General features: G+C 33.9%; 1 protein-coding gene across 1 annotated transcript in view; it reads right to left on the bottom strand.

Moving 5' to 3' along the window:
- LRP1B (LDL receptor related protein 1B) overlaps positions 1-26684 on the bottom strand; it is a 1901444-nt gene that overhangs the window by 556680 nt on the left and 1318080 nt on the right. The window contains exons 30-32 of the mRNA XM_047772014.1: positions 25339-25513; positions 23888-23982; positions 7160-7309 (exon numbers count right to left, since the gene is read on the bottom strand). Of these exons, the coding sequence (XP_047627970.1) occupies positions 7160-7309; positions 23888-23982; positions 25339-25513 (420 nt within the window). The remainder of the gene's footprint in view (positions 1-7159; positions 7310-23887; positions 23983-25338; positions 25514-26684) is intronic.

Here is a 26684-nt window from a genome sequence, read left to right as displayed (position 1 = left end):
ATTTGCCTGCTTTGATTGAAAATATATATTTTGATTGCTGTGGCAAATGTTTGGTTGGTAGATGGTCATTGTTTTATTTATTCATACATTCTATTGTTACTTACTGAAAGGTACTCAATGCAAAGCACCTTGCTGTGTATGCATACACGAATAAAAAATGGTTGGTCCCAAATTATGTAGAAGTGAGACATGTCCACTCATTAGAACAGACAAAAAGTTTTCGACTATACTTGACAAATACAAAGAGGTTCAGAGGAGGGAAAAATTTCAAGTCACTGTGGTAGAGTTGAAATAGGCCTTGAAGGGTGGTATTTCACTCATTCGGGTAGCTGATAAGTATGGAAGGCAGTTAAAGAAATAAATTGGGCATCATTCAATGCCTGGATGTACTACAACTGTGGGGCAGAGGGGAATGAAATTGAAAGCAGAGTTATGACAGGGAAGACTCTTCCTGGTAGTGGAAACAGCACTTAACTTGAGTCAGGATTTCTGAGCTTGAGCCTCAGAGGACTGAGTTTTCACAAATCTTATGCACCCTGTTCGCTAATAATGCTTTGAGTTTTAGCAAAATTTATTGACCTTAAGTTCCTTTATCTATAAGGTAAAACTAATAATGTTGTAACAAACCACTTTGCTGAATATAAAGGAGAGGGAAAAAAAGAGCGTTTCAGAGTAAGTTCTGAGCACTTATTTCAGCCTCTAAAATACAGCTAATACCACAGCAAGTCTGAATCTTGCAGATCTTAATGGCTTGGTGACTAGAGATGTGAAGAGCAGAAAGAAGTCAAGGAGCTGCAATAGCTGCCCAAACAAAATGTTAGTATCTAACTAGACTGTTAAAGGAAAGCAAATAAACAACAAAACAAACAAAGGGGCAGACCTATCAGATAGAAAAAGAAAACTGGCAATCCAAGGAACAGTGGAAGGGAGGGAGAATTCAAAGAAGGAAAGTCAGGGAAGAGGGGGAAGAGTCTTGTAAGATGTAAGATCTCCTTTGAAACCAAGTTTCGGCCACTTTTCACATTTACAAGGAGAGAAATATTTGGTAAGTATTATTAAAAAAAAAAAATACTCCGTACTTGACAGCATGTAAAGTGGATCTGTGTTGTACAAAACAGAGGAAATACCTTCTTAAGGTAGGCTATTGAAGTCAAGAACTTTCAAGTTATCAGACTCGCCACCTTGTCGTAAGAATATAACATATAGAATCCTTTCCGACTTAGATTTCAGTGTGAATCTGCAAACACTCAGACTAAGGATCTTAATAAGACTAAATGCACCAGACTTACAGCCTGTCACTTGCTATCATTTATAATGTTCCATAGATGCCATGACAGCTTGCCATAATAATTTATCTTAGGAAGTAAAGTAGGAAAAAAGAAGGTTTTTGATGAATTCTGCATGCCAATTTTACTGGATTGTCTATTGTATACACGTTTCAAATTTCTATTATTATTTATAAAGTATATTATATATCTGAGGAAATTTATGATTATGCAAATTGAGTGCTAGTTATGCTTTATTTTGAATAAATTCTAACATGTCATTACACCAAACAATAATTTGCTGAAAAGAATATAGGTAGAAATGAAAAAAACAGATCATTGAGAAATTAGCTGAGAGAGCGTAAGTATAAGTGAAGATAAAGGTTAATTTTTTTGCCACTAAGATTGGAGGTTGCTTTTTATTTTTCCCAGTCAGCAGAGAGACGAGATGATTGTGCTTTGTTGTAGAAACTCTAGCAGCAACATTCAATGCATTTAATTCCCAACAATATTAACACTGCATTTCATTCTCAAGCAAATAAACATGACCTTCTCTGATATTCGATGGTCCTGTAACAATTTGAATCTGAGAGCCTTGGATTCTCATGGCAAATTGTCTATGCACAGTATGAACAAATATCCTTATGGGCTATATTTGGTAAAGCATTTCAAGGGCTTCCCGAGAGGGCAAATGACCCATTTATTTTGATTAACAACTTCTTTAAAATAAATGTATTCATAACCAATCAAGAGAAGTCAACTTTTTACTCATTACAGGGCTGATAAAAGACTGAAAAAGCATATAGAATATGCCTCTCTATCCCCTTGATTGATCCCCACAGTAGCCAAAATTCAATATCCTTCTGATATTTACATATTAAGCCCATTCTGCCAAATTGCTACTTGAAATAGATCAATAGTATATTTAAAATGTGATTGAGAACACAGAAAAATTCAACTGAGGGGACTTAAGTAAGCATTCATAGAAAATGTGTAGTTATTTATTTATTTTTTTTGCCTTTACCTGTGATTCAAATGTCCCTTTATTTTAAAGAGAAGTTTGCCAATTTTTTGCAAGTGATACTAGATCAGATGGATGTTGTAGTTAGTTACTTATATTTATACAAAAGTATAAATCGATTATAAAACAAGTAATTTAAGCAATTCTGTGTTTCAAACATCTACCAAATTCTCGTCTAAAAGTCAAAATTATAATTTTGCTCAACTTCTAAAATAGACTAATATGAACTCTAACATAACTTCAAACATAAATTTTATTTTTAGCCACAATTTGTATTGCTTCTCCTATGTTATTTCAACTTAGATAGTGATTAATTTTAAACTATGTCCTGAACTCCAGAACAACTCATTAGTGATAAAATCATACAAGTTGTTAAAACTTTATAGCTCATATGGTCAAAGCCCATATTTTCACAGAATAGGAAAGTAAGGACTAGAATTTAGTGGTTGTCCCATATCCACAGCTAGTTACTGAATAGTAGGAACAGGAATCTAAAGTATACTTCTTCAAGTGATAAAATAATATTAATGATTTCTAAGGTTACATTTAATATCTAAAAGTCTATAATTTAACCATATAATGAAGGCATATATATATATATAATGAAGGCATATATATATATATATATAATGAAGGCATATATATATATATATAATGAAGGCATATATATATATATATATAATGAAGGCATATATATATATATATATATATATAAAAATATCCTTTGATATTCAAGAGGAACATGCCATGTAAACTTTGGAATTCCTATCTACAAATACCATGGTAAATATAATTTCCAAAGATCATGCAGTACCACAAAACAAAACAAAAAAAGTAGATAGATATTTGAATCTCAGTGAGAATACTGTATAAGCACTGGATTAATATATGAGCTTAGCTCATAAGGAGTGAGCAAGGGGAGAGGGTATGAGTGTGGGTTTACTCATACCCCTTGTAATGCCCAGGACTCAAACTCTTGCCCTAGCAAAACTTGACAAATTACCACATGACACTTTTTAATGGACTGTATGAAGATCGCCTACGATTGAATAAGATGGTAACTATTAAATCCATGAATGCCAAGGATTTTCTATACAGACATAGAGATTTCTTCATTTGCTTGAGTAATTCCTATATCTTCACTTCTATTTTAAGTCTGTGATTCATTGGCCCAAGGTCTTCCCTGTCTCATGTTAGGTAAGTTACCATCCTGCCATTTCCTGAATTCCACTTTAATTTTCTCCAAATATTATTAAGCCTATTTCTGTCAGTACATTTGTTTTATTTATGTATTTTCCATAAATTGATACATGTGAGTACAATATACGCAGTCTGCTCTCAAACTGATATGCCAAGAGGTAAAAGGAAAGTGTGTTAAACGGAATCCATAAATAACCCACAAACCCTACTTTTGGTCAATAGTTTTAACCTTCTTCCCCAAATAAAGGCACTTAACAATAAGTGGCATCTTGATTAATTTGTGATTACCTCACTGTCTACTGCAGACAATAATGATCAGGAAGATGCCCAAAGTTATGAGGAAAAGGTGAATAGAAACGAACAAAAAATATTCTGTTATCTGAAAACTAGGTAATCAATAGTTGAATATAACATAGCTGACTATACACAATTTTATAACATAAACCATTTGAAAATCATGTAGGAAGATGTTTTAAAGTAACCTTATTATATCATGAAACTGAAATATATTTATAAAAGAAAATTCCTTTAAAAAGGACTGCTAAATATCAAGAAAAATTACCTAAGAAAACTAAGCAGTAGGTATAATTTTAGAGCTACTGGCTCTTGTTTTTGAAAGCAGAAAGTATTGTGCTTGTTCGCTCTAACAGCTGGAGAAAGACAACTGAGAAGGACATTTTTTTAAACTGGGGAAGAATATAATGTTCAAAGTTATAGTCTAGTCAGCTTGTATCTGGTAACTGGAAAAGTACCTTGGTTAGTTTGGGCTGCTCTAGTAAAAACACCATAGACTGGGTGATTTAAACAACAGAAATGTATTTTTCACAGTTTTGGAGGCTGCAAGTCCAAGATCAGAACACCAGCATTTTCTTGCTGAGTTCTCACAAGGCAGGCAGAGGGGCATGCTCTCTGGTCTTTTCTTTAAAGGACACAAATCAGTCATGGGACCTCTAATGTCATTACCTAATTATCTCCCAAGGTAAAGGCCCCACCTCCTAATACCATCACACTAAGGGCTTCAAAATATGAATTTGGGGGAAGACACATATTCAGCCCAGAGCCAAAGGTGTTAAAGAGTCTTTATCAAACAGCCATTGTATACAACGTGTAAAGCACTTCTGACCAAGTGACTCACTGGAGAAAAGGTAAGTCACAGACAACACTGTATTCGAACCATGGTAAACTCAAACCATGTCTGACCTGGTAATTATCAGAAGCACTTGTAAAGATTGATTTTGATGTAATTAAAATACTTTTGTATACTTTTTTCAAACAAAGCATTTGAAAATATAACATAAAAATTGAAAAGTATATGAACAACTAAAGCAGTTTTTGTTGGTTCACATGGCATTTCTCACTCTTCTGGGCCTTTTAACCAAAAACTTAAAATTTTATTCTTCCACCATATACATATATTTTTATTCTCTTCTCCCTGTTTTGTCCTATTTTCTTTTTCTTTCTTTCTGTCTTTATTTATTTATTTTGGTCCTTAACAATTACCTATAAATTCTGTGTATATTCTATCTTCCTTATTGTCTGTCTTCCTTGCTTTTCTGCAAATTTGATAAAGTCAGGATTCTAACCACAATACGAACATATATACCAGTGTTTGGCATATAGTAGGTGGTAGAAAATATTTGTTGAAAAGATGAATGGAGTTGAGTATCCACTGCTGTTAGGGTAACTTTTAAAAGAAGTATCAAAGTGTTTGTGAAACTTAGATGTAGCAATCTTAGTCTTTGGATCTTCAACTTGGTTGAAGCATTAAATAACTGCTTTATTTTAATTTGGGTATTACCAAATACCTACTGCTTTACCTGATTTTAATTTTTAAAGCTTTTTCAATTTGTTTTATATACACTATTCCAAGTAAAACTGGGAACTTCAAAGAGTTACAATTTATATACTTTGAACTTTAAAAAATTGTGAAATGTAGAGTTATCTTGTGGTGCAGGGCATTAAGGAACCAGTGTTGCCACTGCAGCAGCTTGGGTTGCTGCTGTGGCATAGATTCGATCTCTGACCCAGGAACTTCTACATGTTGTAGGAGGGCAAAAAAAGCAAAAAAAAATTGTGAAATATGTCCCAAGTGATTATTAATTTAGTGAAACACACAGATTCAATCACTTAACATTCATCACCTAGGTAGTCTGAGGAGCTGGTATTCTCTGGTATATAACGGGTCACTTCATATTACAATTATTTCTTATCCCTGGAATGTGCAATTTCAGTGTTGCTATATGCAAATTTCTCCTTAAAAATTTCTAATGGTAATGATTCATAATCCCCTGGATAGTGTTAAGGTTCTTCTTTTTTTACTTTTTTACTGCCCTTTTAATATGACTATACTATTCAGCCTCAGCAGGAAGCAAGTTATCACCCTTTATACTATCCCCAAAGAGAATGAGTAGAGAAGTTCTACAAGAAGAAGGGGGAATCTGAATGGAAGGGCAAATTCAGAGATAAGCTAGAGAAGTCACTCTCCTACTTCTCTATGGTGATGTCCTTTACATTTTAAACCCTCAAAGTGCAGATGTATTTTGATGTATCCAATTAATGTATTAAGAATAGAGGAATTAATAGGTTTTGGATTTCATCCAAATATTCTTTTTTTTTTTTTGCTAAAATGGATTATTGCTCAGTTTTTTTAGATTTTTTTCATAGCATTGTGTTCTGTAAGTCTGGTATTCATTTCTTACAGCACTGTCAGTAGCAATCATGTTAGCAAAATAAGTTTTTATAAAGCCTATATTTTTCTCGTGGCAATGATTTTTATTGTATATAAAGCATGTATATACATGTGTGTGCGTGTTTGTATATATATTCACTAAAAGTAAATGATATTCCTTGAAATGTTTTGACATACTTTTAACATGCTTCCTCTAATTTACTGGGTTCCTTGGCTATATTATTTACTAGCTTGGGTTGATTTCATAGAATATATTGGAATTCAATTTTTGAAAACATAGTGTGGGTGTTGCTTTTGGGATTATTGCAGTTTACCAAGCCAGAGTTTAAACTCTGCTATTTTTTTACTCAGGTCACTTCAAATGTGTACAAATACACATAAAATAAAATTTTCCTGTTTATTTGGTAAAGGTGGATAATACAAAACAATATTATTTTCTTATTGCCTTATGAGACAATTGCAAATAAGTTCCTGCTCTAAAATAACTACTTGTCGGATACAATCTTTGTGTTTATGTGTGTGTGTGTGTGTGTGTTTAATAATGAATTTTTGTGGGAGATTAATTTTAATCATTGGTCAGTGAAACCTGTGGCTTTGTTTCTTCAATTATCTGTGTAGATAAGGTGAACCTTTATAAGCAGAGTTAAGATTTTACCTTATTGTGACAAATACACAGGACTCTTTTGAACACTGTAGTAGAACACAGAAAATAACTGTAAAATAATACCAAGAATAATAATAAGCCATGAATCAATAACAGTAAATTAGTATTGCTAACAGCACTAAGCCCCTGACTTGATAATCTTATAAGTCTATATGCTAAGGTTAAAAAGAGAAAAAGAAAAACAAAACTCTCATAGAGATGCTCAATTTGAATGTGCTTTTGATGTTAATGGAGCAGTAACTTTTCTAAGCTTTAACAGGTCATAATTAATCAACCCCCAATCAATGCAAGTATCCTAGCTATAGAACCGTTGCACTTACCCATGATGGTGAGGGCTGTAGCTTTTGTTAATTCTTCTTTCATTGACTCTATTACTTCTAAATTACTGCCATCCAGGTTGCATCTATTTATGGTTCCATTTCCTGAACTGATCCAATAAAGCTTGTTTTCCACATAGTCTATTGATAGACCTGTAATTAAATTACAAAAGTTAAACATAATGGCAGCCACTTAAATTGTAATATTCACTCATTTGATGGGGAAAACATAAGTTAAAAGGTGAGATTTTTGTCTTCGAAAATAAGACCTGGCTAGCAGGGAACTATACACATACTCTTTAACTATTGGTAACACAATATACTTTTATATAAATACTTAACTGTATTTCTGTTGACTATCACAACAATCTTTTTGACACTAAGAGGAATGACTGTTCCACTTTATATACATGAAAGATAATATCCAGAATAGTTAAGAAATCTACTTGAGGCCATAGCTATTAAGTGGACATTTCAGAAATTTAAGAAAATTTCTAATCTGAGTGCCCTCTTCATTACACTCCTATGTCTCAGAAAGTTTTAATGAGAAAATGCTCATTTGGGATATTAATTTTATTAATGAAATGTATAATTTCTCTCCTACTTTTCATAAAATTTACTTTAGGAAGTTATAGATTTAAATAGTGGCTTTAGGAGTTTCCATTGTGGCTCAGCAGGTTAAGAACCCAACATATTGTCCATGAGGATGCGGGTTCAATTCCTGGCCTTGCTCAGTGGTTAAGGAGCCAGCATTGCCATGGCTGTGGTGTAGGCCTGCAGCTGTACTCCAATTCAGACTCTAGCCTGAGAACTTATGTATGTTGCAGGTGCGGCAGTAAAAAATATAAAAATAAATAAATAAATACATAAATAAATAAATTGGTGGTTTCGATAATTTTCAAATAAACCCAAATTAGGAGAATTTCAACAATTAGTAATTTCACTGAAGCACATCAGTGAACTGGGCTCATTTAGGGGCTGCCATCAAGAAATAGAGCATTCAGCCTGTAAGTGAACTAAGTCAAAGGCTAAAGACCACTGTCCCTGCATAGTGTGTCTCTGTGGGTTATCCTTATTGCAGTTTATGGACAATTTAATATAATGTAAGCGTGTACATGGCTTTGTGTCTCAGGACATATATGTTTTGATTGCCAAGAGTACAATATCTATTTAATTATGGACATGCCCAATAGGCTCAAGATCCAACCATAACAGTAACTCTGAGGTTCTATGTTGGTTTTTTGTAACCCACAATGACTTGTGAAAATGCACATGTTAGTATATACTCAGGCATACAAGAAATAAATTGTTTCTGGGGTCTCCATCAAAGAATGAAGTGAACAAACCACAGAAAAGTCCCTTCCTTATTAAAAAAAATGTATATATATGATGAATAAAAGGAAGGAAAGAAGAAAGGAAAAATGAAGGAACAAAGATAGGAAGAAGACAATTGGAGAGAATCACATCAGTTCAAGTTCATTAAGAAAGTGATTACATAGCCCCAAATATTCTCAACTACAGTTAGTTTCAGTCCAGAGACTAGAATTGATTCATCAGACCACTATTAATCAAGTGGTCATAATAAAACAAGTCTATACAGTATACCAGCTATTTACTGACTTATTTGTCACTGTTTTCCTAATAGAAGTCTGGAAGGTTCACCAGAAAACTTACAATGCATAAAATTAGATGCCGCAGGGATAAAGTTTTCAGATTTTTATTTTATTTTTTTTAGTAACCACTGTGGGTGATTGCCTTTGATTAGTATGAAAAATAATCAAATAAAAACTATCACCATTTATATTTTATTATGAAATCTGTTCATCATTCTATATTTTTATGAGAAAAAGTTTGGTTATTCTGCAGGTACTTTCTAAGCCACTTCCACACTTCTTTTCTAGTATAAATAAATCCTGGTTTAGATCACTTACTTTTCAGATGTGGTCTATTTTACCTTCTACTTAGTTGAGAATCTAAAGCATTTAATTCTATCTTTAATCAACAATGACTCATTGGAGTTCCCATTGTGGCTCAGTGGATTAAGAACCCGCCTAGTATCCATGAGGATGTGGGTTCAATCACTGGCCTTGCTCAGTGGGTTAAGGATCTGGTATTGCCTTGAGCTGTAGCGGCTCAATACCAGATCCTTAACCCACTGAGCAAGATGGGTTGCAAGATGAGCTGCATCACAGATATGGCGTTACTGTGGCTGTGGCATTGGCCGGCAGCTGTAGCTCTGATCGGACCCCTAGGCTGGGAACTTTCGAATGCCATGGGTGAGGCCCTGAAAAACAACAACAACAAAAAAAACCCACAACCCCCCCCCAAAAAAAGCTAAAAACAATGAATCATATCTTTACTACGGATATACGATACCAAATATAACCCCAAAATTTCTGTTGCTGAATTTTTAGCAAAAATCAAAATAACAAATACATTTATGTAAAATTCCCTTTAAGAAAAGTTACCTATCCCCCTAGGTATTTCAAATTTTACCTATCAAGCCAAACCATCAGAGAGGTATTTGCATTTATAGATTGCTGAGGCTGTGTCTCTCTCTGAATCTCTTGCTGAACTGAGCTCTGGCATTGTGCCCTTGGTTTAAATGAAAGATGCTATTAAGAAGTAGCCATAGGAAACCCACTATAATACTTCCCAGGATACACTGTCTGAAATAATACATCACATTGTGACCTCTTTATATAAGGACCCATGGGAGACATTTCTTCCAAGGCTTGGTGCCGGAAAAAGCTTTATGTAGAAAATATGAAATTGTAACTGATCGTATTTCTCTCTTTGCTTTGGCTGCAAAGAAACTGAAGAGTCAGATTTGCGACCCATCTCCAGCAATTGTAAAAGAATTGCCTTTATACCACAAACTATTCTCCTGGCTTCAACAGACTAATCTATTATTTTCCTTCATCCTGATTTTTAAAATCAGTATTCTTGTCTGTCCTGTCTTAGGGAATGTGTTTAGGTTTCTTCAAACCCTTTTTTGGAAGGAAGGGTACATACTGAGTATGCTCAACCCCAAATTAAATCATAATGTCAAACTTTCTTATCTACTTAAAACTCTACAGTTTCTAGACTCAAACATAGGCTGTGAAAAGCAGTTATACAGAGCAGGGAAGTTACACACTTGGGTCAGATTTCCTCCATTTTTACTATTCAACATCTTTGTTCCTGAACTGCAAGGGCTGAGAAGAAAGGAGCTGTGTCAAAGAGCATCGTAGGAACAGAGAATAAAATTTATAAATATTAAATGAAGGAATGGGTTATTTAATTAACTCCATTATGAAAATTATAAGTTGTCCTTAAGGAGATCTGCCTCATAAAGTTGAATTTATTCCCAAAACAGAATTTTTTAATAGCCTACTTATACCTATGTATTTTAACAATAGGGAGGGAAGGCAGTGATTCAATAAGCTACTTGGCATGGCTAGATTTTTTTACATCAGTAATAATATAGAATAGTTTAGGATTAATAGTTATAAGTTCACAGGAAAAAAAATAAAGTTCCTATTTTAATTTATATGTACATGTGATATGTTACCTCGCACCTTTTCTCTCCTGTCAAGCATATTCATTTAACACCTGAAGGTTCTTGACCATGTTTATTCTCAGGTATTTAAAATAGAATTGAGGGAGTTCCCACTGTAGCGCAGTGGAAACAAATCTGACTAGGAAACTGGAGGTTGTGGGTTCAATCCCTGGCCTCTCTCAGTGGATTAATGATCAAGCATTGCTGTGAGCTGTGGCATAGGTTGCAGATGCAGCTCAGATTTGGCTTTACTGTGGCTATGGCAAAGGGTGGCAGCTGCAGCTTGGATTGGACCACTAGCTTGGGAATCTCCATATGCTATGGGTGCAGCCCTAAAAAAGAAAAATAAAATAGAATTGAAGTATTTTCAAAATCCTATTATGAATTCAAGAAACTGGTGATATACATTTTAAATTCATAGATATGAGTATGTTTATAAGTATATATTTATAAGGGTTATTAATATAAATGTTTTCACATCATGAGATGTTTTAATTTGGTTATTATCATACTTAGTCTTAATGACATTGAAGAATCAATTGATGTCCATTTAGTGGAATGATTTCTAAATTAGATCTCTGTTGTGATATTCAAAAGATAAATCACAAAGCCATAAACTAATAGTGGTTTTGATGCAATTGAAACTACTCCGTGATTTTTGAATACTAAGTCAATAGCCAGGAGAAAACAGATCACACGTAAGCATGTTTATTGAAGTGTCCTGGAACCTGTGCAAGGAAATATAATTCTGTCTGTACTAGAAGATCCTCAGAGTGGGTGACTAACACTAAAAAATCCTCAAAAGGGCTGTAAGATCTGTCTGAGGAATATACCATTTGTAATATAGAGTCATTTCTGTAGAACATATTTATTTTAAAAATCACCTGGATCTAGTTATCAAAAGAGGAAACCTAGATTCAATAAAATATCAATGGAATAGAAGTCACCATTTAAACTGAAAAACCATAATGAATAGATAAACATACCTTTTAACCTATCTTTTTATTATTGTAAAAATGCAGAGTTAATCCATGAGTGTTCATTCTAATATTCATTATTTTAAGCCAAAGATTTCCCTTAATTTATTATTTAATTTGAACATTTTGATTTAAACTAGCTTATTTTAAAAAATTTGAACAGCGTAACTTGCCAAAATTATGTAATTGCTCTCATAATAGCAGCATGCTGCACATTGATCCAAGAAAAACTACATAACATTTAAAAAATGTAACTGTATTTTTCTATATATTACTTTAAAAATTTAGCCTATTAAGTTTTTGGTGTTGTGACAATTAAGACTGGAAAGGTTATTTTTATGTGTCTGATTTCTTGTATTTTTTATATGGCTCAAAAGAAAATAAATATACCATACGATGTGGAATAAAAACAAGAATGAGAATATATAAAAAAAGGAATTTTAAAAATTAAGTCTTTCTAGAGACAGTAATTCTGTCACTAGTCAAATTTCATTTCAAAATTTTCATCCCTTGACTGTGCATTATGATTATCTGGAAAGCTAGTAAAATAATGATCTTTAGTTCTCACTTCCAGAAATTCTAATTGACTTGGTTTATGTTGGTCCCAGGCATTGGTATTTTTAAGAAATCTCTCTGGGGCATTTTAGAATACAAAATTTAAGAAATTCCTTTTAAATGCTGTGTATTTTTGTAATCTTTTAAATTTGAATATTTAAAAAGTTTAATGAGGGTTTTTAACTTTTGCTGGAATGGGTATTTTGATGAGATCTTTGGCGACAGAGTAATACTAAAGTTGTAGGTGGGGAAAAGATAAGATAGTATAAATGTAGATGATTAACTTTAGGGCCTCTAGACATGTATAATAAATAACATGGAAATCTTCTAAACATTATCGTTGTAGTATTATCTTCAGACAATAGAACGCAACTGCTGCTTCCGGAATTGTGAAAGCTGTAGACATTGGCTATTGAAAACACATCAAAAATGAGGAAATATCATAAAGCTGGATCCCCTACTATATCTGTGGAATAATTATACTCTTCTGGATGCTCCAAAATGAAGATCTTTTCTGAGTTCACCAGAACAGGCATGATCACTCTTGGGGCAGATCTTTCTCTGAAACACTGAACTTAATAACTCCAAAGGTACATAGTTATTCTATGGGGAAGTAGAATAGGATTAATAGCCTACTCACTGTTAGCCTATCCCAAGAAATGCTTTATTCCTCCTAAGAATGCTTAGGTTGTGTAAGAGAAAGAATAAATACCCTGAGGAAGCCCAGGACATTTTGTGCTCTTTTCCTACCTTTTCTCTGAAGTAAACTCAAATATAAGGTGCCACTCTCCAATTGCCTTGTCTATCTATGCCTCTCTGGGTTCATTTGACAGAAGGCTAGTCAGCCTTTAACTGGCTATGCCCTCACTTAACATACTGTGATGTAAAAATAACAAGAATAATCACCCCATATGATAGTGTCCAGCACATAGAAAGCACTCAATAAATGAAAGCTGTTTATTAGTGGTATACATGTTTAGATACCTTTTAAGTTAAAATCCTATTTTTTTTGGGGGGGGCACACCCAAGGAATATGGACATTCCCAGGCTAGGGGTTGAAACAGAGCTATAGCCACTGGCCTACACCACAGCCACAGCAATGCCAGATCCAAGTCATGTCTGCGACCTATGCCACAGTTCATGGCAGTCGTGGATCCTTAACCCACTGAGTGAGGCCAGGGATCAAACCTGCATCCTCATGGATGCTAGTCAGCTTAGTTTCTGTTGAGCCATGACGGGAACTCATAAAACAGTATTTCTAAAATTTTCAGTTATCTCTCAGATAATCCCTACAACAAATACTTCTAAGGTAATTTAATAATGATAAATTCTCAGATTGTAAATTTTATTTGTAATATAGTATTTTATCAATTATACAGGCACATCAAAATAAGAAACTTTTTTTCTAGGAAAGCCAATAAAAAATATGTTTCAGGAGTTCCCGTTATGGTGTAGCGGAAACAAATCTGACTAGAAACCATGAGGGTGTGGGTTCAATCCATGACCTCACGCAGTGGGTTAAGAATCCAGCATTTCCGGGAGCTGTGGTGTAGGTCACAGATGCGGCTTGGATCTGGCATTGCTGTGGCTCTGTTGTAGGCCAGCAGCAACAGCTCCAATTGAAACCCTAGCCTGGGAACCTCCATATGCCTCATGAGTGGCTCTATAAAGACAAAAAAGAAAAAAAAATGCTTCAGCCTGGGACAAAATGTTTGCAACCCACATATCCATCAAAAGACTAGTATCAGGAAAAATATTCTCAAAACTCAATAGTTTAAAAAAATCAATAATGGAAAAATAAATGAACAGAATTCTCACAGAAGATAAACATGGCAAATAAGCACATGAAAAAGATGTTCAAAACCATAGAAAAATGCAAATTAAAATGACAATATCAAAACAAACTTAAAGAATGACTACAATAAAACTAGTGACAACAAAAATGCTGGTAAGGATTGCAGGAAAAAACTATGTAATTGACACACTGCTTGTACAAGTATAAAACGGTACAGTCATTCTGAAAAACAATTGGGTAGTTTCTTATAAAACTGAGCATATTACTACTATAGATCCCACCAATTGCACTACTGGGAATTTATCCCAGAAAAATGAAAACTTATGTTCACACAAAAACCTGTTCAGGAACGTTTATAACAGTTTCATTTGTGGTAGTCAAAAACTGGAATCATCCCATTTCCTTCAACAGGAGAGTAGTTAAGTAAACTATGGTATGTACACACTATGACATAACACTCGGCATTAAAAAGGATAAAAAATTAATACATGCAAAAATTTTGATGACTTCCCAAGGATACAGACTGAGTGAAAAAAGTCAATCCAAAAGGTTACTTACTGAGCAATTCCATTTATATAACATTTTAAAATGACAGGAATCCCCTGGTGGCTCACTGTGTTAAGGATCTGGCATGTCACTGCTGCGGCATGGGTTCAATTCCTGGATTGGGAACTTCTGCATGCTGTGAGTGTGGCCAAAAATAAATAAATAAATAAAAATTTAAAAAATAAAATGACAAAATTTTAGAAATGGAAGACAGTATGGTGAGGAGAGGGGAAGGAGGTGATAGGCAGAAGGGAGTAGGCATGGTTATCAAAAGGCATCAAGAAAGGAGTTCCCCTGTGGGCCAGCAGCTTAAGAAGCCAACTTCATTTCAGTGGCTCAGGTCATTGAGTCATTACTGGGGTGTGGGTTCGATCCCTGGCCCAGAAGCTTTCATATGCCAAGGGTGCAGCCAAACAAACAAAGAAAAACCAGGAAGGATTTTTGTAATGTTGTGATGTTGTGATATTGGAATATTCAGTATCTTATGTTTTTTTTCCACTTATTCAGTATCTTGTCTGTGGTATTGGATGTAACATCCTAAAAGTTGTGATACAGTTGTATAGATCTAAGTATATTAACACATGCAAATTAATACTAGTAAAATGTAATGTGAATAAGACTGGTGGATTGTAATAAGGTCATTATCTGGGTTTTGATATTTTGCTATAGTTTTACATAATATTCCAATTGGGGAAAATTAGATTAAATATACATGGAACCTCTCTGTATTGCTTTTTAAAAACCGCATGTGAGCCTAAAATTATCTCAAAATTTTCAATTAATAAAATTAACAAAAAATGAGTATTCAGGGAATCAGAATATGGCAAACCAAAACATACCACTTTAGTTCAGAGATTATTTTGAGTTGGAGATGATTAAGAAAGTAAAGACATCAAAAATAAAAGCTCTCTCCCCTCCCTTTTTGCTAATAGCAGGCTTAGTTTCTTAATTACTACAGACATGTCTAGACTCTTACTAGCTCAGAAATGGTACTAGGAAGAAGCTACATTTAAAAAAAAATTGCTAAAATATCCCCTATATCTTTCCTTAGTTTTCCTCTGGTCGTTACCTTCTTGAAGTTTGCCTTTCTAAAAGTCTAAAATCTTTTTCCTTTATCTTTTCATTCCTCTAAAAATTTATTGTTCTTTGATTAGATGCTGCATAAGCACAAGTTCTACCACTTCTTTGAGTTACTCATCAGGGAGTTTCTCTCACATGTATATGAGCTAAATGAGTTAATAAACTCTGTTTTCCTCTTGTTAATTTGTCTTTTGTTAGTCTAATTTCCATGGTCCTAGTCAGAGAACCTAGGAAGGTAGAGGAAAGAGTTTTTCTTTTTTTTGTCTTGTTTTTGTATTCCTTCCAGGGCAAGTATCTACACTATCCTTATCTTGAATTCATTTTGACTATTCCTTGAAATCATCCTCTCTATTCACCCTGCTTTAAGAAGTCATTGATGACATACAGAGGTACAGAACTAATTCAATGAGTTCCTTGTTGCTGACTGTTATCAAGTTAAGGTTTCAACATCTCTTCCATCTTTCCTCACATAAATCATCTTACCTGGGACAATTTACTCTATGTTCTGAGCTCTTGATAACTGGCAAAAATTATGTGCCAATACATGCAGAAATGGAGGAAAACCAGAGTTAGTTACAGGTTATTTCTTAAGAGATGTTTTGTTCTAAAAGATCATTTTAAAAGCTTTAATACCTATAGCTGTATAATTTGCTGAAACTATATTTTATAGCTTGATAGGTAAACTAGAGCAAAATATATTTAAAAGCACTGAATTGTGTCATTTGAATATTTTAAAATTATAGTTCCTGTCAACATAATCCCAAATATTCCCTTATGTTAGATTTTATTTTCTCTAGATACTCAGAATGATTCAGTTTTTTAGACATATAATGTTTTTGCACCTTTTATTTTTTCCCTTTTCTACTAACAGTAAGGAAAGCCTCTTCTCCTTAAAAACAAGAGTATGTTTTCTTCAAGGACCAGTTAAAATTTCAAAATATCACCAATTTGGTGAAAACTCATTCCTTTTTTTTGGTCTTCTTAGGGCCGCACCCACGGCATATGCAGGTTCCCAGGCTAGGGGTGAAATCGGAGCTACAGCTGCTGGCCACAGCCACAGCAATGCCAGATCTGAGCCATTACACCATAGCTCATGGCAACACCAGATCCTTAACTCACTGAGTAAGGCCAGGGATCTCACCTGCAACCTCATGGTTCCTAGTTAGTTTTGTTTCTGCTGCATGACAATGGGAATTCCCTACTTTTTCTTTCTCACAAAGAATTAGTCGTTTCCTCTATTTTTAATGTTCATTTATATTATCTTTATGGTGTCTGGAATAGTACTCATGAAAATTATTGGGTTTTGTTGCTTAATTCTACTAAGGATCTCATCAAATGGTTTATAATTTCTGTCTTTTTCCTTCACTGGACTATGATCTTTTTGATAATTTGTCCCAGGTTTTATTTTTGAGTCTGACATCCAGTATACACTTCATAACCTTTTTTAAATAAGCTTTTTAAAAAAATATTTCATAACATATGAAAGAATGAGTAAATGATCAGACTAAAAAAAGTAATAAATTTAAATTATTTGCGTATGTATAAATATGTAATTTAATTAAAAAAATTTTTTTTGGTCTTTTTTGCCTTTTTCAGGGCCACTCCCACAGCATATGGAGGTTCCTAGGCTAGGGGTCTAATTGGAGCTGTAGCCGCTGGCCTATGCCAGAACCACAGCAACGCGGGATCCGATCCGTGTCTGCAACCTACACCTCAGCTCACAGCAACGCCGGATCCTTAACCCACTGAGCAAGGCCAGGGTTCGAACCTGCAACCTCATGGTTCCTAGTCGGATTCGTTAACCACTGAGCCACAAGAACGCCCTATAAATATGCAATTTTAAAATCAGTTTGTTAATTCCCCTTGCCTTTTTGGTAATATATTATTATTTCTCTTGGGGTTCATAGTCTTATATGTTGGTTGAGCTTCATATATAATAAAAAGTGATTGTCCTGGTGTTCCTGTTTTGGCACCACGGGATTGGCAGTGTCTTGGGAGCAATGGGACACAGGTTTGATCCCTGGCCCGGCAAAGTGGGTTAAGAATCCAGTGTTGCCACAGCTGTAGCTTAGGTCACAGCTATAGCTCGAATCTGACCCCTGACCCAGGAACTCCATGTGCCATGGGGTGGCCAAAAATAGAGAAAAAAAAAGTGATTGTACTGAGTAACAAGTATATAGAAATAATGTAACTGCATTATATCAAGCAAGGAAACATATCTAGAAATTTGTTTTAACCTTATTTTTTAAAAGTCCTTGAGTTCTTCTGATATGGTAAAAGTGTTTATGAATGTTATCCATAAATAGATTTAAAAATCCATATTATACACCATAGAGGTTGGAATAGTAAGTAATAAAAAGAATGGTAAGTTTCAAGGAGGTATACTTGAAGATTGAGTAAACAAATGACTTTTGGTTAGGATTACATCTAAATGAAGAGAAAATATCAAGAAAATAAAATATATACTACCCTAGATTCTTAAGAATAAGCCAATAAGGGTAATGCTGACTGACAAGCCAGGATGCTTCATATGAGGCTTAAGGGATAAAATTCATAATTCATAAACATTTTAAACACAGAAATGGCTTTAAGTAGTAAATTAAAATCCCCTGTTTTGTGAACTGCTCTGAACATTTAATGTATTCAAGACTGAGCAATAAATCTTAATTGAAAATATTTAGTACAACAATGGATAACGGGAATGTTGATTTGCATTTAACAGAAACAAAGTTATTCAGACCAAACTGCCTGAAGGCTGCAATTACTTGGTCTTCAGTGATACACACTCATAAAATGGCAGGTTGGTGTTTTGATAAGGTTACAATGCACTTCTCTTTCAAGTTTGTCACACATATGCATTTAACAGCAAGCAAGTAAAGGAAATCCAGTGAATTAAAATATAAAAACAATCCCACAAACCAGAAAGCCTAGTGTATCAGTGAGGTTACCGTTTAAAACATGCATTTAAAGTTTCAGAAATAATTAATTGTGAGGCACAATTGGTACAGAGATGAAATTGGTTCTTGCATATCCCTGGCTGCTTAGAAAAACTGACTGCACTGTCCTAATTGGCTCCACATTTCTCAGGCATACATAAGCCCTAGATTTTTCTTTCCCACTTTCCATGCTTGAAAGAGTCCTGGTTTTATTCCCTGATCTTTGCTTGAGGTCAGATAATTACTCTATGAAATCAGCCTCTTGGGGCATAACATAAAGGTTAAGATTGAAAATGGCTTTGGAAGTAGATAAACTTGGTTTGAAATCCCAAATCTATCAGTCATCACCAGCAACAACTCACTTCTTTCAACAAGCCCCAGTTTCTAAATTTATAAAGGAAGAATAAGAAAAGAAAGCCTTCCAGAAATGATTACTAGGAGGTGATTAATGAAAAACATTTTATAAGAGCTTGACATATTCTAAGTCCTTAACAAGTAGTTGCTATAATTATGTAATTTTTGTTGCCAAAGTGATGATTCTACATCATCAGCATCCATCCCAGTCTATGAGATGCACACACAAAGATGTAACTTCATAGTGAGAACACAGGTTTCATAAAGGCTGACAGAAAAGGACTGTTTTGAGTTGATACTTCCCAGCCTCACCAGATAGAATATTGTGTTTTCCCTTTACATTCTGTACATTTTTTCTGAATAGTTTTCTATATATTTTTCCAAAATAATTTATAATCTAACAATCAATATGCATAAAGAGAAAAATCAACTGAACAGTAGCTCCTCCTTTCCTAATCACCTAATTTTCTTCATGGAAATGGTTGAGGCAATGCAGGGGTTTAAGTCAGATATTACCCAGACAGACACATCATGAAAAAGAAACTACAGTAATTTCAAATACCAGTGAAATCCAATAAATAAATAACACAGTCATAAATATTCCTATGTATATAAGTATTTCATAGGAATAACAGTGACCTAACTAACAAAAACAGGTCTGTATTTTTTTTTCACACATTCATATGTTCATTTATAGTACTAAAAACTCCCTTTTACAAATCATCTCAGGGGAATAGTTCTAAAAGAATCTTGTAAAGTGGAATTACAATGACATGAATTTTTGATAGCATTTCAAAGACTCTTCCATTATCAACTGTTTCCTTATGAGACTTAACCTTGATGCTACACTAAATAGCAGTTTAAATTTATATCTAAACACACCATTTTTTTTGTCTACTTATTTTCATCACAGCTCTAAATTGTCCATTAAGAGGGGAAGACAATAATGGGGAAAAAAAAAAGAGAGAGAGAGAGATAACATGGTACTCTGAATTATTTCAGTAAATTGTATAAATTAATTGTAAACATAGGTTTCCAAATATATTTTAAGAAAATGGTTCAAGCACCTACAATGAAAATATTATAAATTAAACAGTTACTATACACCTATAGTTTTTAATCTATTTTAATCAGTACCTATAATACTCTTGAAACCAACATCAAATTAACTGTTCCTACTCCTCATAAAGAATTTAAAGTGACTGTAATATAGATAGGACTTTCCCACTATAAAGTTACTCACCAGTATATTTTTCATAGTTAGCTTATAGATAGGAGCCTTTCTACCCTATTGGGCTAGATCAAAATTTGCACTTGATAAGGTTGGAATGAATAATGGTTATGTCCAATAGAATTTGGCTTTATATTTATATTCTGTGCTAAAAAACAATGGTCAGTAGGAGAATAAATTGACCAATCGTATTTTCACTTGTTCTTCCTTTTTATGAGAAATATCTGAGGCACTAATGAGAGCTGATGGGGTTCAAAACAGGCTGACCCCCAAAATTCTATGCTGACATGTTGATTATTTTGAATTAAAGTTATTTAAGAAATAGCTGATAAAAGAAAAATAAGTGACACATCTTTATTTTCCGGAAAGCAGGGGCCAATTCTCCCCTGGGAAGTTATCTTCCCTGTACCAAGAGGATAGAGGGCATTTTTAGACCCAGAGACAGGGAATTCAAGGCCAAGAAAACTGTATAAATAAACTTTGATACTTCATTAGTTTGCTAATGCAGGCCCAGACCCCTTTGTCTTGTCAAATCTTCACAAATAATTGTTTCTTTGCCCGAAAGGTATAAAAGCTACCTGCTATGGTCAATTCTTTGGGTCTCATTCTTATGGGCCCCTATTTGTACAGAGTTAATTTTTTTTCCTATTAATCAGCCTTCTGTCCATTTAAATACAGACATATCTCATTTTACTATTCCTTGACTTGCTGCACTTTGCAGATACTGTGTTTTTTGCAAATTGAAGGTTTGTGGCAACTCTGAATTAAACAAATCTATCAATACTATTTTTTCCAAAAGATTTGCCCACTGTGTGTCTCTGTGTCACATTTTGGTAATTCTAACCAAATTTGATAACATTTCATTATTTGCTATGGTGATCTGTGATCAGTGGTCTTTGCCAATATGACTATGATTCATTGAAAGCTTGATGATGGTTGGTATACTTTATCACACCTTTAAAATTAAGGTATGTACACTTTTTTTAAGACATTGTGATCACACATTTCATAGACCACAGTATGGCATAAACATAACTTATATGTGCTGGGAAACCAAAAAAATTTTGTGACCATCTTTATTGTGTAATTTGCTTTATTTCAGTGGTCTGGAACTGAAGCTGCAATATCTTTGAGGTATGTCTGTATTAGACCATCCAAAAGAACCTAGAAAGGTATAGGAAAAACTTTTCTTCCCCTACAGAGACCAATGGCCATAGGATTAGACAGGAAAGTGAGGAGAAACAGCAAGAGGAAAACATTTACATGTGGAGAACACAGACCATCTCTGTGATGCAACACGGTATTGTAGAGACCATCAGTTTTAGCACCTTGTTAACATGACTAGTAACCAGAAACAGAAAGTTACTGGGAAGAACTTGTAAGCAATACCTATCCGTGAACCACATCAAGAACTACTAGAGCAAGATGAGGAGGGACCAATTGTCTATTTACCTTGGGGGAAGACCTGAGAGTAGAACCCAGTACTTCAAACTTCTTTGCCTCTACCATCAGCATTGAGATAAACCAGCATTAGATATTTGGTCATTTCGGAGGCTCACTTGGTTACCTATTTTCCTTTGCTAGATGTCTATGGATTTTGTTCAATATTTATTCTTCTCTGAACTCACTTATACCTACCAAATATTCCAGATAATCAAATCATTCAAATTCCAGCCTACTGGAATATACCTTCTACTACTACTCCTGACAGATTCTATTATTAAAGGCCAGATGTTCTCTTCATAAGTTTTACTCATTTAATCCTCATGAGAACTTTATACAGTAGACATTTTGCCTTGACTATGCAGATGAGGAAAACAAGTACCACCAAGCTAAAGATAATTTGTTCAGGGTCATTGAGCTAAATTCACTTAATGATGTCTAAAATGGTTTAGGTTCCTGTGCCCTTAAAGGAAGAAGACAATGTCAAATTTTTATTAACAGACTGAATACAAAATCTGGTACTCAATAAAAATCTGTTTATTGAATAAATGAATGTATGACTCACAAGCCATACCATTAATGCTGATTTAAGATATAGTTTGTAATCAGGTTCTGTGTTATATCTGGTGAAATAATTTATCTTGCACAAATTAAAACTTAATATCATTTTGAATTTATTTTAATTTTCAAATAACAATAACCAATGTGAAGTAGATATTTAATTTTTGTTATTGAACACTGACTCATGATCCACACAGAGTTAAAAATATTTGGAGTACAACATCTGAGGCGCCAACTATAATAGTAATAGTAAATGGTAACATGAATTCTTTTTCTAAGAAACTTTCTTTATGTAAGCTGTTAGCTTCCTTCTTTAATTTATTTGGAGTAGGAAAATGGAAATTTAGTATTAAAGAAGATAAGGTTTTTCCCATTATAAAAACAAGCATATAAATTAACATTTTGGTGTAACCTATGGCTACCACATTATAATGTAAGGACTTTATTTGCTCATACTATTTCAATCATACTCACTTTTCCACATTAAATATTCTGAACAACTGCAGATAAGCACCAACTGAATTGCTTTTGTTCAAATTAAGTCCTTTGTATGGGTTCTAATCTTGTAGAGTCCCTTGTTTCTTTTGTTCTATCATCTATACAGAAGTATTAACATTTCAATTTGCTTTTAATTTCTAACACTACCTTGAATTGCAATTGTGTATCAAATCTTAGAACAGAGAGTCCAAAGAAAAGAGTTTTAACAGGATCATTTTACATCTGAGCTTTATCCTATAGACTACATAAAAAGATTTATTAATTGCAAACTTATGAAAAAACACTTTTATTGAATCATCATTATAAAAAGTGAGATACTTCAAGTACATATACTTCCACATTTCTAAAACTAAGAAAAAAATGTTGGAAAGCTTCATGGTGTATTGACTTTACTCCAAGAATTAAAAATGTACTGTATTCAATTCAAAGCCAAATTATCATTTTCTTTGTACATTCCCTCAAAATTCAAGTTTGTTATGGATATTTTAAAAGATACTTGGAAATGACAGATAGGCATTATGATAATCCATGCCTCTCAAAGAAATACAAGAAAATATAAGGAAAGAGTGATTACAGTTTAATGAGCATATTATAATGTACAGATATCTATGTGTAAATATGTAACATTATCTTCTAAAAGAATCTTTGTGATTTTCAAAGACGTTTTATGGGAATGAGTAAAAGCTCCCTTTTAGCACCATGGAATTTTATCTGATGATTTACCATGATTAACAAAGGTAGAATAACAAACTAAATAAAGATCCTGCAGAGTAAATGAAAACTGCTGAAAACTAAATAATAAATGCTTAAACTCAACTCATGAAACTATTAATAATGCAACAATAGTGATAATCAGAGGAAGCCTCAGTATGTCATATTGCCCCTATAGCAAGGGGTATATCAGATGGTTACCAGTGAGAATAAGATATTTACTAATCACATTACATTTTAATCTACTTTGGTACAAAAGATACTGCAAAAATAATCTTTTATAAAAAAAAAAAACAACACCACAAAATATCTCCTTTTCCAGAAAAACAATGTTTTATCCCTATCCCAATAGATCAAATGGATTCAATAAGATTGATAAATTCCTGACTTAATTTATATTATGAATCTGTAATATTTTCTCTCAGGTTCTAAATCCAAGATTCATTGTACAAGCACAGATATGTCATATAGTGATTAACTATTAAAAAAAAAAAGAAACTTACCAACTGGTTCCTTTTGGTTCTGAAAGAGAATCTTGCTGTTGCTGCCATCCATGTTTGCCATGTTAATTGTGTTTCCATCTGTCCAGTAGAGTTTCCTAAATTCAAAAGAGATGAGTTTACAGATATTAGCTATAGACCTACTTGTTGACTAATAGCATGCATTGAAGAACTAAGTTAATGTTAAATTCTTGGCTCAGGATAAATTTTTTTAGGAAGGCCCTCAAACTGTTGAGCCACTTGACTTGGAAGAAACTGTCACACTTGCTTTTTCCTGTCTTTGAAGGACAATTATGTCACTTCTTTTTTGCCCCCTACATTCACAACTGAATGCTTAACTATGATAAGAGTAAATAATTTCCATTTTAAGTCATTCATCAGGATTGAAGCCTCTTGGCTTGGGAAAGTCAGGTACCATAAAAAGTAACAAAGTCATTTCAATCATTCCAATGAAAGAACTCAGGAGAAAGAATTTCCTTTAGCCCCAAACAAGTACATGATGGGCACATGATGAGTAGCCAAAAGATGGGAGAATTGGATCTACTTAGCAGTGACCATACTATTAATGTACAGTAAATTTATTATTAGTAACTGGTATTTGACACATGTTACTACTTCTGTGTAGAATCTATGATATGATACGAATCCATAAAACAAAAACAGACTCACAGATACAGAGAACAGACTTGTGGTTGCCAAGGAGAGGAGAGGTGGGGAGAGAAGGATTGGGAATTTGAGATTAGCAGAGGCAAACTAGTATGTATGGGATGGATAAACAACAAGGTCCTACTGTATAGCACAGGGAACCATATACAATATCCCTTGATAAATCCTAATGGAAACAAATATAGAAAAGAATATCTATCTGAATAACTGAATCACTTTTCTGTACAGCAAAAATTAACAAAATATTGTAAATCAATCATACTTCAAAAAATATTAAAAGGAAACTGGTATTTAAAGTGAAATCAACAATTGTTCCAAGCATCTTTTTTTTTTTAAATTTGAACTGTCACTCTTTAGAAACATAATTAATAAGGTCTTACAATAATGTATAAAAATCTGATTTTATGTAGAAAACAGAAATCTCTTACCAATTTCCATATTTACATTTGTCATTTTGGCTGTATAGATTATATATACGCATGTGTCCTCTGAATTAAAGAGTTTATATGGGTTTCCCATTGTGGCTCAGTGGTAACAAACCCAACTAGTATCCATGAGGATGAAGGTTCAATCCCGGGACTTGCTCATTGGGTTAAAGATCCAGCACTGCTGTGGCTGTGATGTAGGCCAGCAGCTCCAGCTCTGATTCAACCCCTAGCCTGAGAACTAGCCTATGCACTAGTGCTGCTCTATAAAAGAAAACAAACAAAAAAATGAAGTGTCTATATAAAATCAGAGCAGAAGTGTATAAAATCTTTGAAAAACTTAAAAAGATAATCATACTTTACCCCCTGACTGGGTGAGCTGCAAGACACTGGGGCTTATCGATTCCATGGATAATTGAGGTTTTCAAGGAGCCATCTAGCCGTGCCACGTTAATTTGCGTTTCATCAAACTCTGAGCTGATCCAGTATAAATTACGTGAGACCCAGTCCACTGCTAACCCTCTGATACTTTGAATATCTGTAAAAGAGGAGAGAGAAAATTACAAGCGAGTGAAGTTTCTCATTCTTTTGGCTTTCCAACTAAGTTATTTTCTGTCTGAGGGAAAATTTAATTTACACTTTGTTAGCTAAAAGTGTACATGATTGTAATCTCATTCCCTTTTCAGCCCTTCTTAAGGCATGAATAATCATTAATGCTTTACTGATGAGCCATTTGAAAACCTGAAGTAACAATTAGCATCGAAATTACACTAACAGTCAATGATTCACTATAAACACTTAGGAGCAGGCTCAGGCAGCAGTCCTACGGGCCAAGGTGACCAAAATTCAAATTAGAGTAATAGCATCTCTAGTTGGTAGCACATCTTTCTAGTTAGGAGAAAGTACTTGTGGGCCCTCAACAAATGGGCCATTTTATGTTTTAAGTGCCAATTTGTTACTGAAATGAAATAAAACAATTCAACTTTCCTAAAAGAATTACCAGAGTTGAACATCTTTAAAATGGATAATTAACAGAAATTGACTGAGATATGAGCAAAGAAACTAAAATGCTTTTAACATTCCTCCAACGTGGATTCTACAGAAATTACTGAGATCCAATTATGTTTCGATTCATTACAGCCAATATGAATATTTGGGTTGCTATTACTTGATTATTCAATTAGGCATCTTTAAAAAAAATGATGGACTTAGGCTTAAATATAATTGCACATTTTAATTAAAGAAACAAAATGAAAGTGTTAAAACTAATGGATACTAGGAGATCTTTTTTTAACATATGAACAGATAAAGCAGGCCAGTTTAGTTCCCCATCCATGGCATTTGATAACTCTAACTTGGTTTTGCCTTTATTTTATACAGTTTTAATATTTTCTAGGATGCTGTAACTTTTAGGGTTCTCTGGACCCCTATTACTCAAATTTACAAGATACTTGGAGACTTAAAATGGAGATTCTGATTCAGTCAGTCTGGAGAAGGCCCTGAGTTACTGCAAGTTCTAACTTGCTCCCAATTTGCTATAGCCACAGCTCCTGAGCCATGGTTCCAATACAAATGCTTCTAGAAACCCAGAGCAGCTGCTACTGAGCTTGTCTAATCGCTACATCTTCCCTTTTTGTCATTTTCAAAATGATGCCACACAGCTAGATTTTCAGAAGGTGAAAACTCTGGGTTATTAAAACCTGCCAGTT

Source organism: Phacochoerus africanus, chromosome 3 (genome assembly GCF_016906955.1).
Source record: "Phacochoerus africanus isolate WHEZ1 chromosome 3, ROS_Pafr_v1, whole genome shotgun sequence".
Taxonomy (NCBI): Eukaryota; Metazoa; Chordata; class Mammalia; order Artiodactyla; family Suidae; genus Phacochoerus; species Phacochoerus africanus.
The sequence above is the reverse complement of the archived record's forward strand: the minus strand, read 5'-3'. Positions and strand labels throughout refer to the sequence as shown.